Source organism: Aedes albopictus, chromosome 2, assembly GCF_035046485.1.
Source record: "Aedes albopictus strain Foshan chromosome 2, AalbF5, whole genome shotgun sequence".
Classification (NCBI taxonomy): domain Eukaryota; kingdom Metazoa; phylum Arthropoda; class Insecta; order Diptera; family Culicidae; genus Aedes; species Aedes albopictus.
Genome location: NC_085137.1, coordinates 315,227,360 through 315,243,921, shown reverse-complemented (window position 1 = coordinate 315,243,921; position 16,562 = coordinate 315,227,360). Strand labels below are relative to the sequence as shown.

Below are 16,562 nucleotides of genomic sequence, written 5' to 3'. Positions count from 1 at the left end.
ATAGATATTTTTAAGCTTTAAGCTTCGAGTCGATAAATACTGCAACGCTGTTGAAGACCTACCATCCAATCGTTTCAATTTATGGTGAATAATAACCTATTATTCACGAGTTGAAAAGTACGCAACAAATTCGGCTTCTGTTTTGCCACCAACAATTATTTCCTAGATCATTTCATTATCTGTTACCAGTAGGGATAAAGAGTAATCGCCACGCCTTCATCGTTGCTAGCTTTGTGTCTCTTTTGTCTGACAATTCTTTTCTTTTGTTACTTTTTATAATAGAAATCAAGCCCATATAGTTCGTACAATAAGTGAACATTAGCTTTATTAGTGACTAATTGATTCGATTGTTTTTAAATAGTTCTATAATAGTTTAAAGTTACCATCAGTAAAAATTAATTTAAGTTGTTTTGATATAGTTGCAAAAGTGCCTGCAAAGTTCTCATGAACTTTTTTATTAAAAAAGAGTTTATTTCTCAATTACACTTAAAAACATTTCGTAACAAAAAAATAACAATAAATAGGTATTATTGTTGCTTAGATCATGTTTGTATAATCAAATACAAAATCACTTGACATATTTTTTTTAGTTTTCGTTTTAAATTTGAGTACAGTAGATGTTATGTTATTCGCTAAAACTTTAACGACTGACAGACGTCAAGCCGTGTTGGCAGAAGCTCTCAGTGAATAACTGAGGGAGTACTTATGGAAAACTAGCTGAAAAGCAGGTTTCAGCCAAGTGAGGACGTTACGACAAGAAATAGATGAACAATGATTTTTCTAATGTTTTCCAATAAATTAAAGGAATCTAGTAAATAGTAAACTACCATTGATAACAATACAAATACAATTAGTTTAATGGGGTCAATTGAACCGATGTTAAAATAAACATGCAATAATATTTGTTGTTATGTAAACAGATTTCGCCTTTGAAAAACCAAAGAATTCATATTTCTCGGTAACATTTTTCTCCAGAATTTACAGATACTAATGGTCACATGAATCGTGAACGATTTATGGTATGGATCTCGACCTGAGGTCTGACTTGTGATATTTGGCAGTTATTTGAAAAGATTGACGATAGATCTTATCAATAGCTGCCAAGCAATACATACCAGACAGACATCAGAGTGTTTAATTCTTATCATAAAATGTGCATATCATTCTGGCGGCCGTTTGTGCTCGTAAATGCTGGATATAAATGTTATCAGGAAATATAAATTCTATAGATTTTCAAAAGCTAAAACTGCTTACAAATAACAACAAATATTATTGTATTTTTATTGTAAAAAGTGTATGAAAATATTCTCAAAATTTGATGGTTAAGATACATAACGACCACCATTTTTTATTGTTAAAGTGCCATTTACCATTCGCCGAATGGTATAGAACAATAGGGGTGATGGTGAGTGTGCCGTGTAAATTACAATACAATTCACCATTAAATATTTTTCGAAAAAATGGTGTTGTAACAATAAAATTTATCGTATTTTTATGATATTTTTTATCAGGGGGGTCTAGGACCATTTAGGCAGGGGGCTATAACGCAGTCAAGTTGTAACCAATTGAATTAAATTTATAAACATGACTAGATACCATACGTGTCTCACCGTGGTCTATAAATCAATTCAATTGGTTCAAAATTGACTGAGTTATAGCAGCGAGCGTCCAAAAACACGTTCCCCTGCCAAAATGATCTCAGGTATCAGAAGGCCGGCTTTAGAGGCACGTTATCCTCCATTTAGGACATTTGTGCCATTGCCAAAATAAAAGCCTATTTCATCATCTACATGAAGGAAAAGGAAAAAAAATATTAGGATGGGAATAGGGACAGGTAGGGAAACAGGAAAAATACCCTGGAAGAGGGTACTAACGCATAAGCGTGGGTTCAAACAACTAAGTCGGCGGTCAGTCAATACTTTGACCTGCATTCTGTAATTCTGCGTTGACAGATTTGTAGGATACTTCGCCACCCTTGGAGATGGTTCAGTACGATACAATTTGGTTTGACGACGTAACTCCAAACTATTCCAGTATTGTTTATGTTGAGTGGCAGCCCAGGTGTGAATCTGAAGCTTTACCCAATACTTCGATATCTGAATAGCTGGATCAGGGCCAATGAAATCATGTGATGCTCCAGTGCGAGCTAACTCATCAGTCAATTCCTTTCCAGCGATGGAAGAATGGCCAGGTACCCATACAAGGTAAACAGCATTTGCTAAAATCAGCTCCTCGATTACAGTTCGACAAGCGATAACTATCTTCGACCTAGAGTTAGCCGAAGAAAGTGCTTTAAAGCTGCCTGGTTATCTGAACAGAAGTACACGGTGGTGCATAATTGATCGAACAAACGCCGATTTTCATACAAAATTGCCAAGTTTGAGATGCTGTAAAACTATGTTTTGCACGGGGGTGCTACGGTGATCTGATTTTGTTGCCGCTTATCATGTGCAACCAGTGCTCACTAATACCAACATTCACTCAATACAGTATCGGGAGAACATAAGGAAAAACGCACTTCGGCGAACAAAGTTTGCGAAAGAGGTGTTGTGTGTCTTTTCACAAGCAATTCCCACTCGCTGTAGGAACTTTACCTAAACACCGACACTCTGAAATTGAAAATTATCAATTAATGCCGCTTTTTCATGATCAGCATTTTTATGAGGTCTCATGTGATGTAAGCGTTTTGCACCGATATCCCTCGTGAAAAGGTAAACATTCACATTTCACGACTGTGTTGGTGAATATTTTGGCTGGAGCATAAATTTATGCTCCGCGTAAGGAGGCACAATTCAACCTGTCAAACTCCATAGTGAAAAAATAGGTTGCCGTCCCCTTGATGTTTTGCTTTGAAGGATTGAGTTCAATTTTTGACACGAAACTACAAATATGTTGATTTTTTTCGTATACGAAGTACAAAATGTTTTCATTCACAGGTGATCGGACAGCGACACGCGTATAAATCAAAGGGGTACCGTTGTCCGATCACTTTTGCACATTTTGAACGCCTTGTCACACCCAGATCTGTAAACGGAAACGTTTTGTACTTCGTTTACGCAAAATCATATAAATATAATTAGCTATATGTCAAAAGTTGAGCTTAATCCATCGAAGCAAATCATAGTTAGTTACAGTATCTCAAAGTTGGTAATTTTGTATGAAAATCGGCGTTTGTCCAATCAATTATGCACCACAGTGTATATTACTTTGCCAATTACGTGCTGCTGAAGTGCTGATTGCACTCCGCACATGTTGGCCTAAAAAACGGTGCAGCGTCTACCAAGTGAGTAAAACTGATACAGCCTTAGCTCACGAGAATAAACACCAGCACCTGCTCGATTTTGAGAAGGGAGCCATCGTTACACTGATGGCGTCCGAGACATCCATAGGACAATATTATTCGAACAACAGTTGTGTAAATCCATGTGATATACTTGGGTTTTAGACCCCAAGTTGTACCCAAGCCAAGGTACGCCGGCATTGCCCGAAGGCCATACAAGCTTTCTTGATTCTCGATGTGAGGCATCCAAGAAAGCTTGGAATCAACGTACTCCAACGTACTTTACCTGTTCAGTCACATTTCAGAATCAAAGAGACGCAAGTTCGACCATTACGGTTTCGCTTTTTCGTGGAAACAACAATAGATGTATAACTCGGATTTATCGAAAGGCCATATTGGCGACAGCAGCCCTCAACTACCTGAAGCGCGCTTTGCATCAGGTCGAGGAGGGTGCTGATGCTCATACCAGCTAACAATGTTAGATAGTCGCCGTCAAAACCATGAGTAGGAAAGCCGCTATTATTGAGTTGCCTCAATAGCGTATCTGCTACGAGATTCCACAAAAGCGGTGACAAGACTCCCCCTTAGGGGCATCCACAAACACTTACAAACTGAGCATGTCTTAAATCCAATTGGAAAACGTTCGAGATCTTGTAGGCCTTGCGAGCCGACCTGAAAGCCTTCGAACCAGCCGACCGTCATCTGTTCCAACTCTTTCTACATTGTTTCCTGAACTTCGCCAGATAAGAGTTCCACCAAGCGCCGCTCTTGTAGTCTTCACAGAACTCTTGTAGTCTTCACAAGCTTCCATGATGAAAGTCGTTGTTGTATCAACGGCATCATATAACTCACTTGGAGAGTCAATAGAGTAAAGAGATCCCAGTTGGTTGACCAGGGATTCCTGAAACGCAAGGTTTGTGAAGTAACATTCACATGTTCATAAAAAAAATGTAGCGATGGTTAGATAAAGATTCTTCATCTGACACATGCCAGCTCGTGACTAGTTCTACTAGAGCAAAGCGTTATGTCTGACTTGAGACGGGCTTGGTGGTCTAGTGGCTACCGTTTCTGATTCGTATGCAGAATGTCATGGGTTCAATACCTGGCCCGTCCCTTTCATCCTACTTTGTATCTTTCTATCCACTTTTTCTTGCTCTCTCTTCTTTACATATACAAATCATGTATATTCATATGTTCATCATTGGCGGAGCCAGCTTTATCTTTTTTCTTACTCACTCTCCTAAACATATACGATAAAGAGCGGGATGAAAGAGGAGGCAAGCTGCCCCCTCTTCTATCTTTCTCTGTCTCGTGCATGTTTAGGAGAGTGAGTAAGAGAAAAGAAAATGCTGGCTCCGCCAATGATGTTCATAGCCATCGCTAGAACCAGAAACGAATTGAAAAAACAAAGTCGGCTCCATGCATGCAGCAGAGCAGCACACAGCTGCTATTCATTCTATACATTTTGTACCTCTGTTTTGTGTTCATATTTTTCCGTACTAGCAGTCACCTATAAAAGGCGACTGCACAACCCTGAATGTAGTGTGTATCGTCATATCACCGCCGTGTGGAGCACTGCCGCACAATGGTAGGAATAAATAGTCAAGTTCAGTAGTCGCGTATCATTTCTTTCCGGTCGCCCGGAACCAAATTAAATCAATCACAACGTGGGGCAAGACATCCTGGCCGAAACAAACCCCTATCCATGGAACGCATCACCGACCCAACGGTGACTCCCAGATCTCCCATCCTTTCCATCTAACAAATACCCCAATCCGTGCTGGTTGTGGGAATGCAGAGGTGCACTCGGTCTTTAGTTGCACCAACCAGCAAAGTCTAACACATTCCTTTCCCTTCCCAACTGACTATAAGGACGTGGCCGGCGTCGTTATTGATCAAGAATGTATGAGCTGCTTAAATTGCACTTTGAGAATAAGTGGCGTGTCCCAGCCCTTATTCATTTGGATCTCAGAGCAATTGGTACCAGCTCAGATCAGTCATGGAGGAGAAATCATTGACATGTATAGTCAGATTTTATCGTTGATCGATCGATAGAGCAAAGCGTTATGTCTAACACTTCCTCTCTAGCAGATACCATGAAGGTTGGACGATTGCCTATGTTAAGCAATCTAAGATCTGTACTACTTTAGCATCAATGCCAACAATCAGCGGAAGGCCCTTTGAAGTACAGTATGCGATGACTTGTTTGAAAGATTCATCATGCGGTAAATACACCGAACAATAGATGTATTTCCTGTCGAGATTTCCAACAGAAACATTAATTGTGACAGCACATACATCACTGCTGGTTAGTTCAGAAATGAGTGTAGCAACGATTGCGTTGTTAACAAGCACACAGGCTCGAGGCATGACACGCGAGTTTGCCATTTCATTTTTTACTGAAAGTAGCAAACACCGGGTTCACTAGGTTTCTGTCTAGGGTAGTGGAGGTATTTTGGCCCACCTAGGGAGTTTTATGATATTTATCACATAATTTCTACTAAATCTTGGTACAATTTTATTGGAACACGAAAAGTATTCAACTATGTGATGACCTTTATTCTGGATGTCAGTTAAATATGCTGTTTAGTATCAAAAATAGAGAAAATGTGTTCACTTCCAATGAAACACACGGGAAAGCAGCAAAAACAAAGAAGGTGACAAATTTGTAGTTGGCTTCGAAGAGGTATTAAATTTTACAAATAAATATTTATTTTATGTGAATGTAGTTAGGGCCTTGTAAGAAATCAAAATAAATTGTTCTTAACCTCGGTGGAGCGATAATATTTACTAAAATGGTGGTTTGAGGTATGGCCAAAGTATGTTCAACATAATCAGATGTGAACATATTTTGGACTACCTGTCAGATCTATCTCTCCAGTTCCTTCTAAAAGAAGAAAACATTCATGCCAATTTAATGCACCTACTCTGAAATCAGATAATTAGAATAAGTTGAGATCTCCCGTGATCTGGGTTGTTATACGTTTATTTTACAATGAGATTGTTGTGGGTTCAATTTGTTCTAGCAACTTTTCGCCAAGTTAAAAATTTTGATTCGATTTGACTTTAACAACTTTTTGACAAGTTGAAATTTTCAGGTTTTCAGTCATGGCAGCCAATTAATCGTCCCATAATAAATTAAAAATGTTCCATAAATAATTCGAAAATTGCCAATAAATAAATAGGGGTGGAAGCAATAATAAACTATAAAAGTTCCATAAACAATTCAAAAAGCGCATAAATAAATCAAAACTTCCCATAAATAATTGATTTTCGAGCAATAAAAAACTATATTTTTCCAACAAAAAATTTCGAACATATTACATCATAGAACTATGATAGAAAAACTGAAACTATTGTGCAATTTAACAGAAATCGCTTGCTGTCCGAACTCGCTAACGCTCGTCGGACTTTAAAAAAGGATAACATCTCGGTTCGCATTATACCGGGCAAATTCTTGGATCTGTGGATTGCCTAGAACCGAATCGACGCAGTTACGGCGCATCGGATTTCGGAAACTTCGGCGGCCATCTGCCGCCTCAGTTCCTCAATCTTCTATGCGGCTTCGCCGCATGGCTCGACCGATACTTTTACTTTGCTCATTAGTTCGTATTTATTGCTAAATTTTCAATTGCTTTCTTCATGTTTTTCAATTGGTAATTTTCAAATTATTTATGGAAAAATCAGATTTATTTATGGAAAATATAAACTTTTTTTTTTTGGAAAAAATATAGTTTTTTATTGCAATTGTTGATTTATTTGTGGAAATTCTGACATTTTTTATTGCTCGAAAATCAATTATTTATGGAAAGTTTTGATTTATTTATGCACTTTTTGATTTGTTTATGGAAATATTGTAGCTAATTATTGCTCCCACCCCTACTTCTTTATTGGCAATTTCTGATTTTGTTATGGAAAATGATAACTTTTTTATGAGTCGTTTATATTTTAGCCTTTCAGTCATCCAGTTGTCCTTCTCGGCAATTAGTTGATGACTGTTAGCATTCAAATTTTATATCCCGGGAGGAATTCCTGGAGGAACCCCGAGAGAAACATCTGAAGAAATTCCTGGCGGAAATCCTGGAGAAATTCCAGGACGATTCCCGGGAGAAATCCCGGGAGGAATTCCTGTTAGAATCCGGGGAAGAATTCTTAGAGGAACCCTAAAAGGAATTCCAAGAGGAATCTCGGCAAAACATTCTGGGTGAATGCACTCTCTGAAGCACTCTCGGCAGTAATTCCTGGAAGAATGTCCGTAGGAAATCCGAGTGGATTTTCTAGATGAGCTGCTGGAGGATCCTCGGGAGGAATTACAGAGAGAATTCATTTATTAATTGCTGAAAGAAACCCGGGGAGTTCCTGTAGAAATCTCGGATGGATTCCTGGAAGTATCTGTGTAGGAATCTCTGGAACAATTACTGATGGAATTCCTGGTGGATTTTTTGTTTGTAGAACGAGAACCCCGGAAGCGGGAAGCAATTACTAAAACATTCTTGAAGGCATCCTGAGGGAATCTTGAAGAAAATCCTGGGTCTCTTTAGGAATTTGTGAAACAAAAAAACCCGGAAGAAACCATGGAAGAGATCTCGATAATTTGTATAATTTTTCCAAGGACGCCAATCTATATATATAAAAATGCAGTGGCATACGTGGGACCGCTCATGACTCGCGAACGGAACGTCGGATTTGGCTCAACTTTGTTTTGATCTGTTAGTTTTCACCCAAGGAAGGTTTATGAGGCAAAAAAGCAAGGAAAAACTGAGAGTTTTTGAAAATCGATTTTCCATACATTTAGTGACTGCATCAAAAAAACGCAGTAGGCAAGACAACGTTTGCCGGGTACAGCTAGTTTTGTATATTTTTACTGAACTTAAACGTCTTTTAATGAATTTACTTTTCTAAAAGATGAACCAGTACCGGGCTAGAAATCTCTCTAATGCCGGAATCTCTCCAAATGAATGACAAAACTTGGAAAAAAAAAAAATTAATTGTCAAAAGCTAACATAACTTTGGTTTAAACAGTAGTCTGTTTGTATTTGCGGTGATGTTATTTTATTTGGCGTTATTCTAGACTTATTTTGAATTATTACATTTGCATGTAGTAACCATTTCAAGACAGCTAGCCCAAAAATATTCCAATATCTAGGAGAAGGTCGTCAGATTTGAAAAATTATTAGGAAAATGTAACAAAACCATCCCGAAATTGACAAAACTACAACAAGCAGACAGTCTTTAGTAGATAGTATATAATAATATAGGGCTCCGATCTAAACTTTGTTTATTTTTGGCTAACAGTCTAAAATGGTTAAAATGCTGCCAAAATTCATGGGTATTGACCAAATCCTGTAGTGAAAACGAGTAAGCGATATAACTGCACAAAATGCATACTTTTGGCTTTTGCTGACACATGATAGATCTGATTAAGCAAAAACAACTCATACACTATAAAACAATTAGATAGTTTAGCTAGAAAATAAGCGAACGTAGATGTGTGGGACTAATATCGAAAAATGCGTGGCTTGATTTGTATGTATGAAGAAAGTATAGAAGAGTGGAAAATACCTGAATTAGCTGGAGCAGAAACGCATGAAAAACACCACATTACTTTACTGCCGGACAGCACACATGCAAGGGGTTGGACACTTTTTATGCACGAGATCGCCTTTTCTGTGAATTGTTTTCCTCCAGATTCCAGACACCAAAAATGTACGTACGTTTACACACACAAGATAGAAGAGCTATACAGCAAAAGACACAGTATAGTAGTAATAATGAAATAGGAGAGAACAAGACAGTAGACTGCAGCTTGGTGATGATGATAGACTGGTGTGTAGGTGTGGAGAAGAGAAGGTACCTCTTTTCTCTTTTTCTATTTTTTCACTTTTGTCGCCGTCTTGGATTTCAAAATAAGCTTATGTTTAGGAACTATTCCTATTTAGCAATTTCTCACTCTAAAAGCACTGCTTGCAATAAAAACACTTGAATCACAGCAAGCGCAGAAACGATGACACCATGACACTATCCAAGTGCCATAGACGCGAATCCACAGACAAGCACTCCTCTCGCACACAAGCAACCCGTGCAGACGCGACAACGCCTTCTTCGATCAAAATGATACACTGCACATTGGGAAAAAGATATGTCAATGGAGGAAAAATGTTTTGATTTCCCGATAAAATGCCAGATTAGAGGACCTACACATTTCTGGCGTTCGATTTGAATAGGTCGTATCAACATAGGAATCACAGCAAACATACAACCAATTTAAATCGAACGCCAGATTCGTCGAAAGATTTATTTCTCAAGAATTGAATGGTGGTAGTAGCATGTACGACAGACGCACGCCCCTGGAGTGAATTATGATGTCTGTTTACCCCGATTTTCCTCAAAATATCAGGTTTTTATTTATATATCGTAAGATATTTTTCTATGATTAACTTTAATTACTATACAATTATGAATGTATGATGAATAAACTTCTGATAATGAATATGTTGCTTATTCATTGTTCAGGAAATATATTAAGAAGAATACAACCATTAATGTCGGAGTTCCAAACACTATTTCAAGCGATCAGTACTTGCCTAGTACATCTTATCTTTGCAGAAGATTATTATATATTAAAAAAAAGAAAAGAAAAACACTTGAATGCACTAAGCGCATCCTTGTTCGTAAGTGTGGTTGCTGGTATTATCAGAACAGACCAGGAACCGAACTCGTTACACTCAGCTGTTTCATGATGAATACCTGTGCACTTACCGCATCGGCTATATAAACGTTCCATTTGAATAAGTCGTATCAGCATAGTAATCACAGCAAACATATGACCTATTCAAATCGAATGCCAACTATGGGCTCTACTATTCCTTTATTATATATTCAAGCCTGTGTGGCTATCAAAATCATTGTCAATAATGATTCTAAATGTTGGAATTCCAGTGAAATATTCACCACTTTCAATCTATACCACGCAAAATAGTTGAAAACTTAATATTTTGGGAGATATCGGTTCAAACAGACATCACAATTCACTTCAGGGGTATGCCTTCGAACACGGTACTATCACCATTTAATTCTTGATTTTTTTTTAAATACGGTATTGGCGTATTGGTCTTCTAACATGATCTCCAGGACAAAAATGTTGATTTTTCCCACCTTTCGGAATGCCTTTTCCCAATGTGCGCTGCTTTTTCTCTGCGTACGCCAGAGGTTCCACTCGAATAATATTCCGTCTTACGATTTCGAGACTCGCTAGTCTCAGCCAATTCCACTTTAAAATCACACTAAAGAACTAAACTATCCCGCACAATAGAACTGCTCAATAGAAAGAAAAAAACCGCACCTTTCAATGGCAATAATGGCGTGCCCGTTCACAAAAAAAAACTCACAACGAACGACGGCGTACGATGGGGACGTAACGAATCGCGTAAGCACTCGTTCACAATTTCAGCCGCAGACTGTTTTCACTCGAATGAATGTCCTCTGGCCTATCAGTTGGCAGCAAGCTGCCTGCCAGCCAGATGCTGTTGCTTTCCGTCATCCGCAGCAGGAGAAGCTAACGGTTGTGTACGTACGCATCTTACCACTACACTACGACACCACTACACAGATAGGCACTCAGTTTTAGATTCATCGCGGCGAGACAAACTAGGTAGGGGTGCTTAGATTTAATAGAATCGATTGCTTAATTGGGTTGTTAAGCAGTTAAAATATTGTTATGTTTTTTCAAGTCTCACAGAAAAAACTCAGGCCAAACATTTCAATAGGTCCTATCTGCATTTGAGAGGCTCTCTTTGTTAACTCTTTCAATTATTGCAATGTAATGGTACATTTTTCAACTAATTTTGCAGTACAAATCAAAAGACGATTGTTTTGACCATCGTTCAATGCAAGGAGGCAATCAAAATACAAATAAACAGCTTGGGGCAAGACACTGTGCTGGAGAGTACATTTTCCTTCACAGAGTTGCTCAGAATTTCTCCGGATTGCTGCCGTTTTACTTGAGTATTGCTTGATACTATCGCAAAAACAAAACAATATTGCCCGATATCCCGCTTTTCTTGCAGTTTTAGGGGTGTTTTCGACATATTTCGTCGATCATTGATAAAAAGAGTTACTTAGAATTTCTCAGAGTAACTCTCGTTCGCACAGTGTCTTGCCCCTAGATAAACAGCTGAGATATTAACGAAAGAGAGAGAAATCAAAGAGAGCCTCTCTTCTGCAGATTGAACCTTTAGACATGTTTGGCCTGAACTGTTGTCCCGAATAAAATGGTATCATACACCAATTCAACAGTGTATCATTTTCTGATCATACGTGTTACGTAAACTGGATGATACATAGATGATACGACATATCTTATTCATGATAGCAGTTATCATTTTCGGTGTTTCGATCAAAGACCGAATGGGTTGTTAAGTATCGTTACCATTCAAAAATGCCATTTTTCTCGAACAAAAATTTTGTGGAATCATACATGTTGTGGAGTTTTCACATCCATTCTTGTTGACAGCTTGTGCAATACGATCCATCACAACCACACCGCCTACTCGATGGCATCGAAACTACCACATCTTCTTTTCTTTCATGTTGGGCTTCGATGTTTCATAGTGGTCTACAAGAACGTCTTACACCGTTGATATTTGGCCAAGTTCAGCAGTGACAGCTATATCGTTCTAGTCTTGGCTGCTACAGATAAAGATGCGGAACTCTTATTTTTAATTGGTATTCTTACAGAGAAACATTTTTTTTTTGATTTTATTAGTTTGAATTAATTTTCTTGTTTGGTCAAAATGTTCATTTGTTCTCTCTTTATTTACCGAAAATCATTTTTTTTATTCTGCACTGAATGAAGAAGAATGATTCAGTTAATTACGAATTGGTTCATTATTTCAGCCTTAAGTTATTCCCATTGTTGTACCGCACGTTCCACGATATCATGCGTTTTTGATAATTTATCCTCGTTATCATTTGGTTTAGCCGGTTTAGCATTGCCACGTAACTCAGCAATGAACTACAGCGTAGAGCACAGCGTTTTTGATTTATGCATTTGCTGTAATCAATATTATTACAATGTTTTCTGAACAGGGCAGATAAGATTTGTTACATTTTTACAATTACCGGATCTGACAGCTTGAAACTGCCACTTCAGTTGTTGCCTTATAATACCAGCAACTCTCGTGGACTCGACAGATTGAGTCCGTTATTTCAGCAACTCTTATCTGTTTTTTTAACCAACCACCGGACCCGACAGCTCGAAACTGCCGCTACGGTTGCTCTTTTTTATACGAGCATTCTTAACGCTGGACCCAATGGATCGAATCCATCGCTTCAGCAGCTCCCTTCAAAGGCGAGCTTTTTCTCAACCACCGGACCCGACAGCTCGAAACTGCCGCTACGGTTGCTCCCTTCTAAGGTGAGCAATTTGTCGCTGGACCCGACAGATCGAATCCGTCGCTTCAGCAGCTCCCTACTAAGGCGAGCTTCTTTTCTGACAACAACCGGACCCGACCCTGGACCCGACAGATCGTATCTGCCGCTACGGTAGCTCCCTTTTGAGGTGAGCATTTTATTTCTAGCCCCAACGGATCGTATCCGTTGCTACGGCAACTTTTGTTTTTTTCATTCCCGGCTATACTGGCCGGATTTATATCCCTTTGCCTACTTCAGGGCAAGATTTTGTTTTGTCTGACCCGATCAGATGCTATCCGTCGGGAATCAGACAGTATATATAATTACCAAACTTCCTCCTTCTTACCGATGATGTAACGATCTTCCTATCTTCCATCCTGGGCCAGAAAACGAGGTAAGGATCAGTTTCTTCCGGATTTTCTTTATAGCAACTTCAGTCTTGCCAAAGAGAAGCTTGTGGTACTGTAACTTGATGCGTATTTCGGCAGGTGCAGGAAAAGAACTTAATCTTGTAGGCACGCTTCAACAGATGATTCGGATGTTCAAAGTCTTCAGCAGGAAACATGGCTTAACCTTTTCATCATCTGCTGCAGCACTTCTTTCGTCTAATACGGCCAATGGATCCGTCCTGAATCCCAACCTTGTCGCCAATGTGGAGTTTTCACATCCATTCTTGTTGACAGCTTGTGCAATACGATCCATCACAACCACACCGCCTACTCGATGGCATCGAAACTACCACACATGTTATGATCGCTTTATCATCAACATTATTATACAGCGAATAATAAAAACGAAACGGAAATATTTCACCACATCTGTTTTACCGACTGAGAAAAAAAAACACCCCTGCGGGCATTTGTCGGGCACTTTTAAATTTGTCTACGATTACGTGAATCATTATTAACTTTTGCGGTTTTTTGTGTTTATTTTCTTGAATAGGCTCCTAAAGTCCTATCGGGATTCTTGTTTTAAACCATAATATATGGTTCAAGAGTACATTTTTACTCATTTTTTGACGTTTTTATTAACCGTAGTTGAAAATATATAATTTTTATTTTGTTAGCCTTCTGTGTCGTCCCTAGCTTATAACACATACTTTGAGTGATTTTTTTTCACAGTGTATATCAGATAGGAACATTTTTGAAATCCCAGTGCGAAAAATGTCGAGCTCAGTCACACGAGGTTGACCTCAAATGTCAAAGTAGAACTATTTACCATTTTACTTGTTTCGAATTTTCTCATTATTCCTTTGTTTTTCAAGTTCGAGTAAAGTAGAATTTCGATTAGAATACCATGCTTGATCGTATTATTCAATATAAGTGAGATTTCGTCTTTATTTTTAGGAACCTATTGGGAATCGAACCGTGTGATTTCCGAGGTTGCTTCTACTGCTTCTCGCGCGGTGTTTACTTACTACTCTAAATCGGATCAGTGCTCGCGGGTGGCTCAAATGCGTGAGAGTTCTTCACCTGGAGAAGTGGGTAGGTGAGATTAAAATAACAGAAGCTGCGGTAGGATAATTCCTAAGAGTAATAAGAAACCTTCCACTATCAATGACCAATCTTCTTTTGGCCCCCTCGCATGCTGTGACAGCCAATGAAGGTGAGTTTTCATGAGTATTTGCGAATGTACATGTAATTAGTCAACGGCTGGTGCAAGGCGAGCGCTAAAAGTAGCTGTTTCTTACTACAGTGATCGAAAAGCTAGAACTCAAAAGTGCTGATTTCCGACGATTATAACGACACAGAAACACAAATAGACCATTTTACCCATTTTGAAAGTGTGGCAGTGATTAAATGTTGAAAAAAAAACTCGCCAGAACTATTGTTATTTGCCGAGCGTACAAAAACCATATTATTAAAAATTATTAATATACCATTGAATGAATCATCATGAAAAGTGGTATAAGGCAATCTAGCGTACATCACCCTTCTCTCTCAAGCAGCCACAGAAGATAGCAATTTTATGTTTAATATTTTCATAGGGAAACGTTTCCGTATGAAAACAAACCTATCCTCCTCGGCAGCGAAACAGAGAAAGATGATCAAACGTCAGATTGCCTTATGATATTTGAAACACAGACAAACAGACGTAACACTCTGATAATTCTCATCATAAACCGATTTAACGGTCTTTTCCAAAATTTGATAGTTGGCCAACTGCCCAACCGTGGCGCTCGCATAGTTTTTGTTCGAGTTTGACGTTTGCTCACTACCGCCACCTGGTTGGTGGTCAGCCAAACTCAGGGGGTGCGACACTGTAATCTTTTTGGAATCAATTTAAAAGATTCAAAAAGATTTGAAAAGATTCAAGGTGATTTGGCGGGATTAATAGAAAAAAGGACGCACGTCAGTTATATCGAAATAACTGAATCATTTTGTTCAGTGTTTGTTTTGATCTGACTGCTGATTGTGCATGGGAACAAAAAGTGACTCTTCATTATACGAAATCGAGTACGAAAATTTCGTAATTTAATGAAAGGTATAAATTTATTTTAAATAACACTAAAGTAATAAAACAATTATTAAAAAACTAATGCTTTTTCACTTTCAGTTGCCGTCATCCCCCCGAGGTGCATATGAAAACTGTAAAAAGTGGACGCAATCATCCCGCAATGCATCCGGTGTCCAATGACTGTTAACGGCCGCTCATCGCCGGAACTTGTGCCAAAGTTACATCGCGTTAGTAAGGATCGTCCATCGCGACCTGAGGCATCGCGATGATTCCTTCGTCACCACCAGTCGAGCGGGTCCGATATTCGCGAACTTCCGAATCGGAGAAAGCTCCCACGCCGAAGCCACGAAGCATTCTGGAGTATCGACCTGTGAAGGTACGTCAGCAAAAGCCACCATCACCACCCACCAAGAAACACAAAGATTGTGCCGAAAAGATGCGCGTGTCAAAATTGATGGCCTATCGAAGCAACGCCGCTCAAATCACAATCATGCGAATCGGAGAAATCCAGTGAAAGTTTACTGAACAGTTTCACGGCTCAAACTATCGGCACGGTTTGGCGAAATGGTCCAGTGGAGTTGCGATCTGATCCACCCAGGACATGCGCATCAAAGAAGAAATCGAAGATGCTCTACCGGTACGGTATGGATATTCCCTTGCGTCGGCTGGTCTTCACCAAAGAATAATTGATGACGACCGGTCACAGTTGCCTATCTTCGTGGGACGATTTTAATACGAGTAATACAAGGGACGCAGCTGAGTGATCTCGATCTAGTGGGAGAAATGATTGCACAAATAAAGGAGTGAAGCAGGAGCGCTTTTAGCGAACAGTGAATACGGTCGCAGTTGAATTAACGCCGTAAGGTTCCTTTATCTTAGCGATTGTTAATAGACAATTTCAATTACTTGTTTTGAACTTGAATCATTCTGTGGTTCTGTCGGAGAATCCGAGAGAATTTATTTGAATCGAAAAATGTTCGAAGTGTTACGTCTGTTTGTCTGTGCTTGAAACATACTGAATAATGCCAAATTTTCAACTTTAATCGTCCAATCATTAAACTATTATAACTTTTGTTGTAATCATTCCACTAACAAATATCTTATAATATGAACGATTGATCGATGGCAAAAATACTTTTTTCTCTTTTCCGTTCATCGATACCGACAGTAAAATAAAAACAAAACAACAGCAGCACCAATGAGGCACTGCATGAAATTCTCTCCTTCTCTTTTACTCTTACAGAAATTTAGTAAACAACAAAGCCAAGAAATGTCAAAATCCCATACAAAATCAAAACAATGCAGTGCCCTATACCATCCGAGGTTGCCACCTAGGTCACGCGACCATCGTACGGGTTTTGCCCGTACTTAGGCCGTTTTTCTTTTTTAACCAGGGTTGGAAGGGTTGGAACTG

At 38.9% G+C, this 16,562-nt stretch overlaps 1 protein-coding gene across 7 annotated transcripts in view; it reads right to left on the bottom strand.

Moving 5' to 3' along the window:
- LOC109412544 (ras-like GTP-binding protein Rho1) overlaps window positions 1-10,787 on the bottom strand; it is a 73,439-nt gene extending 62,652 nt beyond the window's left edge. The window contains exons 1-2 of one of the 7 annotated variants that reach the window (XM_029880063.2): window positions 10,669-10,787; window positions 8,843-9,018 (exon numbers count right to left, since the gene is read on the bottom strand). In XM_029880063.2, the coding sequence (XP_029735923.1) occupies window positions 8,843-8,882 (40 nt within the window). In that variant the 5' untranslated portion in view covers window positions 8,883-9,018; window positions 10,669-10,787. Of the gene's footprint in view, window positions 1-8,842; window positions 9,019-9,134; window positions 9,283-10,435 lie in introns of those variants that run through there. The other 6 variants (XM_019686182.3, XM_019686179.3, XM_019686180.3 and 3 more) reach the window with 6 other exon arrangements.
- Window positions 10,788-16,562: the final 5,775 nt, after the last annotated feature.